This window comes from Notamacropus eugenii, chromosome 4 (genome assembly GCF_028372415.1).
Source record: "Notamacropus eugenii isolate mMacEug1 chromosome 4, mMacEug1.pri_v2, whole genome shotgun sequence".
Taxonomy (NCBI): domain Eukaryota; kingdom Metazoa; phylum Chordata; class Mammalia; order Diprotodontia; family Macropodidae; genus Notamacropus; species Notamacropus eugenii.
Window position 1 is genome coordinate 325,209,584 of NC_092875.1, and position 8,957 is coordinate 325,218,540.

General features: G+C 44.5%; 1 protein-coding gene across 8 annotated transcripts in view; it reads left to right on the plus strand.

Moving 5' to 3' along the window:
* Nucleotides 1-7,210, plus strand: part of ZBTB7C (zinc finger and BTB domain containing 7C) — a 505,030-nt gene extending 497,820 nt beyond the window's left edge. For all 8 annotated transcript variants that reach the window (XM_072605169.1, XM_072605168.1, XM_072605166.1 and 5 more), the window contains one exon: nt 3,815-7,210. In XM_072605169.1, coding sequence (XP_072461270.1) covers nt 3,815-4,460 — 646 coding nt within the window. In that variant the 3' untranslated portion in view covers nt 4,461-7,210. The remainder of the gene's footprint in view (nt 1-3,814) is intronic.
* Nucleotides 7,211-8,957: the final 1,747 nt, after the last annotated feature.

Below are 8,957 nucleotides of genomic sequence, written 5' to 3' on the forward strand. Positions count from 1 at the left end.
CATGACCCTACCCACAAGCCGAACAACAGTCAGGCCAGGAGCTCAGCCATGGGGGAGAGAAGGACAGAATGGGGTAAAGCAATTCCCCCAAGTAATGTTCACATAATGCCCCCCTCCTTTCTCTATCCCCCAAGAAACTCTTTTGGTCAGGCTTTAGAGACAACAGGGACATGGGAGTCAGTGGGACATCTAGTGGTCAGTGCCAATCAGGAAGGCAAAAGTAAAACATCTCTCAGTCCCAGGGTCCTGGAAGGGGCAGCCCCAGACTCACCAATGTTGAAAGGTTTTTAATTTGATCAAATTAAGCTGTGGCCAGTAATTTCAGTGTGGAATTCGATTTCTAAATTGGTGCCAGCCAGAAACCAGAGCCCTAACATGAAATCAGAAGTTTCATTTCACATACAGGACTTATAGTGGGGGTCTGAGGGACTCTAGGAAGGGTGGTCTATGGTACACACCTACAAATGTGAGAACAACTGTATCTATATGATGCCGACTACATGCAGTGCCCTATGTCAGAACTGAGGGAGATGTAGTTTAGACAATATATAGATCCTGCCTTCACAGCACCAAATCTAGGATCCTAGGATATGGAGAAACAATGAGGTGCAGTGGGCAGTGAAAAACTTGAGATTAGAAAGACCTTGGCTCAAATTCCATCTCTGATACTTATTAGCTGTGTAATCTCAGGGAAGTCAAACATTCTCTCTGAGCCTCAATTTCCACATCTGTAAAATAAGATCTCTCCAGTTCTAGCTCTATAATCTATTAAATGGAGATAATAAAACATAACAAGCCTCATAGTGTCTAGGGGAGAGTCAAATGAGACAAAGTATGTATGTAAAGGCCTTTTCAAACCTTAAATCTTTCTGTTCATTCATTTTAATAGTGCCTGATTCTTCATGATCCCATTGGGGGTTTTCTGGGCAAAGATACTGAAGTAGTTTACCATATCCTTTTCCAGCTCATTTTATAGAGTAGGAACTGAGACCAACAAGGTTAAGTGACTTGCCCAGAGTAACACAGTAGGTGTCTGAGATCAGATTTGAACTCATGAAGATGAGTGTTCCTGACTTCAGATCCAGAGCTCTATCCTCTGTGCCACCAAGCTGCCCACAGACCTTAAAGCAACCACAGACCTAAACCTGTCAATGTTGGCTCTTATTATCCTCTGATGCCTCATAGACCCTACAGTTTAGAAGAATGATAAGAAATCAAGGCAGATATTCCGAGTTACATAAGTACATTGGAGAGTTACCACATACACAAAAAGTGCTGTTGTTACTGGGAAGAGAAAGTCGTGGCTGATCTGATAGAATTAGGGAAAGGCTTTAAGAAGGAGGTAGAGACCATGACCTGCCTCAAAACTGGAGACTTAGAAGCTGTGCGCATTTGGAGGAGTCACTAAGCATTGTTTCTTCACTTGTTAAATAGGGGTACAAATATTTGAATGACCATTATGAGGAAAATAACACTTCCACTGCCTGCCTCAGTGGGCCTTTCTGTAAATCCTAAGGATCTGGAGAAGAGAGTGTTCCCATTATTCTTCACAGGAATGAAGGTGCTTCCTTTGTGCAGGCTTCCTAATACAGATGAAATCTAAAAAAAGAAAAAGAAAAAAAACTATGAAGTTTTAAGAGACAGTCTTTAAGTCACTTATGTGTCAGAAGGTGAAGATTATCTTTGATTTAATTCTATGAGCATTTATTAAACACTCACTGCACGGCACTGCTGTGGGTTGGGGTTTCAATGATGGATAAGACAGTTCCTGTCCTAAGAGCCATAACTATCCATGGCTCTTTTCCCCAGGGGCATCAAAATTTACAAATGTTTGTAATTCTTTAGTTGATAGAAACAATTGAGCCTACAAACTAGTTAACACAAATTAAATTATTTTAATTTAATTTAATTAATTTGAATTTATTTTCTATTTTAATTTGTTAAAATGGGAAGCTGGTGGAAGTGAGAAGAGAGGTCTCACGTTTTCTGTCTTCTTTCTGTGCTTCATTCCTCGTCTTAGTGTCTCTCCCTACCATGGAGCCTCGTATCCTAAGGTCTCTCCCCAAAGTTCTCCCACTAATCCACTGAATTCCTCCTAGAATTGGATTTGGGGGCACCTTCTATGCTACTCACCCTAGGAATATTTGGGGATGTTTACCTCACATGGTAGAATTGCTAGTTATGACTCTCCCTGCCCTAAAGGAATCTGTAATAGAGAAGATTAGACGTGTAGATGTAGTCACAAATAACCATGATACAAATTAGAACAAAGGAAGGATCCAAACAAAGTGTTATGAGAAAGAAACTTGAGGAAAGAGAGAGAACCAGGACCTCATGAATTATTGATCTGAGTTAACCAATGAAATAGGGAGGGGGAAACCAATACCTTTGGTTTCTTTAGTAGGGAACTCTCAATTCTTCTACTGATGCACATGGACTCCTTTTCTTCAATTATTGTCTTAGTACATATCCTGAGGGATTGAAAGATTTAGTGACAGAGGTAGAATCATATAGCCTATGTATGGTCAGTATGGGTCAGAGGTGAGATTTGAACCCACATCTTCCCTGTTTAGAAGCCTGCCCTACCATGAAGCCTCTTAACGAATTAAAAGAAGGAGGAGGAGGGGAACCTCCCCATCAGTAATCCATTTTTCCAAATGTTAGAGAAACTTTATATGAGGAATTCATAAATTTTTTTCCAGAGAATGTGTTGTGCTCGGTACATATTTACCCAAACAATGTAGCCCAGAAAAAAAATAAGGTTAGTCCTGGAGACAAGAGGGTCCAGGTTCAAATCCTGTTCTGGGTGCATATTGCTGGTAGAAATGTTTTCATTTCTAGCCTGAAGAGTAAGGACTGGTGCTCTGTAAGCATGGGAAAAGGATGGCCTAGGTGTGAGCCAGGTTTAGAATAAGATGCTGAGGCCCTAGCAAAGTCTCTGCCCAGAGAACTGACTTGCCCAAGGACTCCCCACTCATGAGAGCTAGGTGAGAGGAAAAGATGAGAGTGGAAGCCTGGCCTCCAGACCATGGAGGCTTACCCCCCATACTATGCTTTGCCTCGAAATACCAGTAACTTAAACCTTGAAAAACAGTCCTGTTGATTAGGGAGCATTCCTTTTGCACCTGGCACTTTTATAAGAAGTAAAATTACCTGCAGACAAAGAACAGAGCCCAGGGCTTAGGAAGGGAACTGCCACATGAGATGCTTGGATGAGGTGTGCCCAGCCTTCTATAGTCACCTGGATTAACTTGCTCTCAGGATGAACAGACCTCAACAGGCCCCAGGGTTTGGGCTGGGATAAGGGGTTTTGAGCTGAAGCACCAGGATGGGAACAGCAAAACATAAAGTGATTCCCACAGCATCGGAGGTGGGAAAGGTAGGCTCCAAAGCAGAGTATGCCATTCCCCCCAGTGAGGGGGGTAGGGAGCTGTCACCCAATGGCTACAAGGCTGGCATTATGAGCTGCCCTGGATGCTGTCCCACTGTACCTCAGGTGAGGCTCTCATGGGGAAGCCTTGTTAACTTGGAGCTAAAAGAAAAATGTGGAAATGCTTGCAAAATAAGGAAGATGTGGAGGAAAGGGAGAATTTAGGAATCCTGCTGCCCCTTCCCCATGAATACATTGTAGGTGAGTGACCATACCTGATTGGAGAGTGGACTGGAGAGGGAGCAGCAGCAATTAAAGCAGTTCCAGGCGTGGATGATGTGAGCATAGGGAGTGATAGCAGCAGGCCTCAGAACTAGGGGAGGATAGGAACAGAAGGAATGAAGTTTCTGCATTCTAATCCCTTCCCCCACATTTGTCTCACAGGCAGGACAAGCTGAAAATCCATATGAGGAAGCACACAGGTGAGCGGCCTTACCTGTGCATCCACTGCAATGCCAAGTTTGTGCACAACTATGACCTCAAAAACCATATGCGCATTCACACAGGTGTCCGGCCCTACCAGTGTGAGTTCTGCTACAAGAGCTTCACCCGCTCAGACCACCTACACCGTCACATCAAGCGCCAGAGCTGCCGGATATCCCGGCCCCGCCGAGGCCGAAAGCCTGCTTCGTGGAGGGCTGCCAGCCTTCTCTTTGGCCCCACTCCCCCGACGGAGGAAAAGGCCTTCATGATGCCACCCACCCTAGGGGAGATCGGTGGCCATCTTGGCGGGGCCGCCATGTGTCTGCCAGGTCCCAGCCCCCCGAAACACTATCTGGGGGCCCCAAAGGGGACCCTCAGCCTGCAGGAGCTGGAACGACAGTTTGAGGAGACACAGATGAAGCTTTTTGGGAGGGCACAGCTGGAGGCAGAGAGGAATGCAGGGGGCCTCTTTGCATTTGCCTTGGCAGAGAACATGGCAGCTCGACCCTACTTCCCTCTCCCAGACCCATGGAGTGCCGGGCTTGCCGGCCTTACAGGGCTGGCAGGACTCAACCACATGGCCTCTATGTCTGAAGCAAACAATTAGCCCTAACTTTTGTCATGCTCATCTGTGTCCTGCTCCTTTTCTATACCACGACTCCCTATTGCCCTCTCCCTCCTCTTCTCCCTTGCCCCAAGACAGGTTTTGTAAATTCTCTACATTTTATTTAAAAAAAAAAAAAAAAAGAGGAAAAGAAAAAAAAAAAACAATAGTAGCAAAGCCACACAACCCAGGCCTCCTTGGGCAGCAGCTACCACTTTTCTCACTCCAAAGAAGAGAAATAACCTTCTAAGGGAAATAGCTATTCACAACTGGACACAGAAATCTAAGCAGACCTGGGCACTAGCTTCTTTCATCTTTCTTCCCCATCACAGGAGCCAGGGAGGAAACACTATCTCAGTACAGAGTTGTACCAGTAGCTAGATGGAGGCCAATTTGTCAAGGAAGGCCAGGAGGTGGACAGGAATGGGTGGGGGTAGGTGGGCATCCAGGGCCTGCAGAAGCTGGGCGACTTCTGCTGGCTAAGACCCTTTAATCCTTTGATGGTATTCTTCAGGGAGAGGCTGCCACATCACTACCAATGCAGATTCTACAGTTCCCAATGGATTCCTAAGAGCTCCCCCTTAACCTTCATGAAGGGAAATGTCCCTTCCTGTTTTGGAAGGATAATGACATCCAAGGGAAGAGAATTCTGGAGAGAAAGGGGATAGACCTGCTGGATTCTGCTCCTCTACTGACTGGCTATATGACCTTGGGCAGGTTATTTTCCCTCTCTGTGCCTCAGTTTCTCCCATCTGCATAAGGGCCCTCCCATTCCTACCTCTCAAAGGAAGTTCAGAGGATTATTTAGGGACCCTCTGGGAGGTGCTCTGAACTCTTAGGAGAAAGGCCAGGAGAAATTTGAGCTTATTGTTTTTTTGTGTTCCTTTATAAATCCCCACTCCCAGTGGGAAAAGAATGAGGGCCACATCAGGAGAAGACCATGCCAGAAGGGAACCATACTGCTGCCCTTCTGATGCCTCAGACCAGAGAGTGACTTTTAGGGGCTCAGAAAACTTTCCTTTCTGTCATTAGTAGACCCTTCCTTTTCAAAGGAAGCACCTTTGAAAAAAATCCAGTAAACCATTTCTCATAAAGGATTTCCCAGGCCTGGGACCTATTTCTTCTGTTGATGGGTCAAGATCACCACCCAAATAGGTCTTGGGGATTCACCAGTACTCACCGGGGAAGGTGGTCCATTGGACAGCTGTTTATTCTAAAACCCAACACTTCCTCTCTTCTGCTGCTCCCCACTCCATGCAAGGTTCCTGAAAACTGTGTTCACGTAACTCCTGCTGATCCAGGGGCTGACTTTATCATTTTGTTGTCCAGGGGTTGGCAGCATTTCCTCCTTGGCTATCTTATGTTTGTTCATTTCTGTTCATTTGAACACCTCAGCGAAAGGTTGGACAGGGAAAATCAAAGAACCAAAAGCCCAAACCTCTGTCCTACTCCTTGTAGGAAGCCCTGGTATCAAGTATGGCGGGGAGAAGGTTACAGCGATGAGCTAAATAATGTGTTTGGACTTCTGTGTGGATTTTGATTGACCGCACCATTCGGACTATTCCCTGGAGACCAGGGATTTGGGGAGCTGGCTTCATAGCCCTAGGTCATTCAAACCTGAACCTAAGGTGACTTTGAAAATAAAGAAGGCTCCAACTGCCAGGTGCCTTCCAGTTCTGTTGTTTTTCCTTCCCTGAAAGGTGACTGGTTTCTATAAACATGCTAGAGAAGCAATCCACTGGGAGAAGCTCTTGAGAGCAGGGATAGGGCTGAACCAACAGAAACTGAGAAGATGTCATTAGAGTTCCCTTTCCCTGGGCCCACTGAGTGGTTCCACTGAGAGGAACTCCTCATCTCCCACCCCTACTCTCTCTCTCTCTCTCTCTCTCTCTCTCTGACACACACACACACACACACACACACACACACACACACACACAGACTTATACTTTTTAGTTTTCCCTTGGGAGCTGATCCTAAGGCCCCAGAAGACCACAGACTCCATCACACCCAAAACTCACCTCCTGGACTCTGCTGGGCCCCAGCATTAGCCTAACCTTATCTCAGTTCTATACCTTCCACTCCTTACACACATGAGTCACTGTACAGCTTTCGCTGGTTTCCTCCAACTTGCTCTTCAAGTTTGGAAGTCACCTGCCTGGGAAGAAGGCTTCTTGGCCCCCCACCACCATTTCAAACACTGGCTTCCTAGAATCTGCCAGTTAAACCTTCCCCCAACCCTTGGAGCAGCCAAGGGATGGAGGGCAAACCAAACTACAAAACAGAATCTAGTGACATTGGGGCTTTTTTGTTTTGTTTTGTCTTTTTGTAGATGTGTGATGACTTCTTATAAACTCCATTTTTTCGGATGACTAGTTACTTCAGGTGTTTTTTGTCTACAATTTGGAGTCATTGTAAGGTATCCAAAGATGCTGAGTACTGTACATCAAAAGGAACTTGAAGCAAATGGGAGGGGTGGTTTTGTTTTGTTTGTTTATTTGTTCTACTTTTGTTTATAAATTTGTTTTGTTTTTCATTTCCATTTCCCTGTCTGTCTGTGGGAGAATCTTTGGAATTTCTCTATTTATAACTCTTTTTTTATGTGATTGCTTTATGTATATTGACACTTAAACAATGTTTGCCTTAGTGATTAAAGGGACAATCTTCCATAACTTTGGTGGCACGCGGCATCCTGCCGAGACAAACTCTCAGCTAACTCTCTGGCCTATTTATTAAACAGTATTAATTGATGACTCAATGGCATTCAGACTCAATCTTCTGTTAGTTGTGATCCCTGAAATATAACATGACAGCAACATGTAGACTCTTCATGATTAGGGCTTTGCCCACCAGGTGCCCTCCATCTTTGTAGAGGAGATTGACCAAGAAATCAGCTCCCAGGAAATGTCCTTAGTTCCTCTTTGGGCCAGTAGCCCACATCTTCTAGAGGAAGAGGCTCACAAAGGCTCATCTCCCTGTAAACTCACCAAAATGATCAGAAAATTCAAAGCCACCTCCCAACAACAGAGAAAGTCTAGATCCCCATGCAAGTGAATATTGGTGGTTTTGGTCCAAAGAAAGCTGTGTTTCCTTCATTCTCTAATTAAAGTTGATTTTTTTTTCTGGAAAAGTCCATGAATGTAGGAGACTGAGCATTATTTCTTTGTAGGTATTCATATCTTAGCTTTGGGTGGACTTTTAGATACAGGTTTAGAAAACTACGTGTGTGTGTGTGTGTGTGTGTGTGTGTTGTGTGTATGTGTCTATATGTAGAAGTGTATGTGGATGAAAGAAACCATGTTGTTCTTTAAATCCATCTCTCTGGCTTTCCAGACTAGCCCCCTAGGGCTCTCCCTCTGTGTTCTAACTTCCCTTATTCACTCTCACTTCCTGGTGGAAAGATGGCATGTCATTCTGAGCCTTTGGTGGCCTTCACAACCATGGAGAGCTTCAAGAAGGAAAAGAACAAGGAAGGAATCAGTCAGAGGATGGATTTTCATATTCAAACCTTGACTCATCTGCAATGCTCACAGAATGAAATAGTATTTGTTGCTTGAGCATTAACATAAAGCTTCTCCTCACCCATCCCCGCCACACACAAATGTTTTAGTTTCAAACCTTACAGCTACAAGGAGAGTCTAGTTAACAAAATGGAATCATTGATAGAGCTGATGGAATGAGAGTCAGAACATCTGAGTTCTGGTCCCAACACTGAAACCAAATAACTATGACCTTGGGAAAGTTATTTCCTTTATCTGTACTTCCATTTTCTCACCTTTAAAATGAAAGAACAGGCCAAAAGAGTCATTAAAGTACCTTCTAGGTCTTAATAGTGCTTACTAATTGGGGTTTTTGCAGGGCTTTGAGGTCAACATTCTCAACATCTGGGACAATGACCAGAGGCTGTAATTGAGTATGGAGAAGATGTAGGAGACTGGACAGAATGTAGATGGCCCTAGGAAGGTTCTTCGTTTGGTCTGAGTAATTCCCTAATGTAAGCTTGTTTTCTTGGCATTACCCTAAATATGGAGAATAGCAAAAATAATACTAATTTAGAGCTTTAGTTAGTTGTGTTTGAGTCCATTGAGGCTGTGTGTGTGTGTGTGTGTGTGTGTGTGTTTTACCACATAAACTCCTGATTTCTGTCTGTTTGTCTCTGTCTCTATCTGCCTCTGTCTCTCTCTCTGCCTGTCTCTCTCTCTCTATCTCTCTGTGTCTCTCTGTCTTTGTCTCTTTGTGTCTGTTTCTATCTCTCTGTCGCTCTTTCTCTCTGTTACTGCCTCCCTCTCCTTACATCTCATCAAACCCTACTCTCAGGAAAGGCTCCAAGTCAGCGTATCTACTTCTTAGTGTGTGCCTGTTGCTATGTTTTGTCTCCCAAGGGGACTTGTACTTTCTAGTATCCTTAAAATAATACACCAATAAGTAGTTGGCCATCCTATCTGGAAATCGCCTTCTCTCTCTCTGTGTCTGCGTGTGTCTGTGTCTATGTGTGTGTGT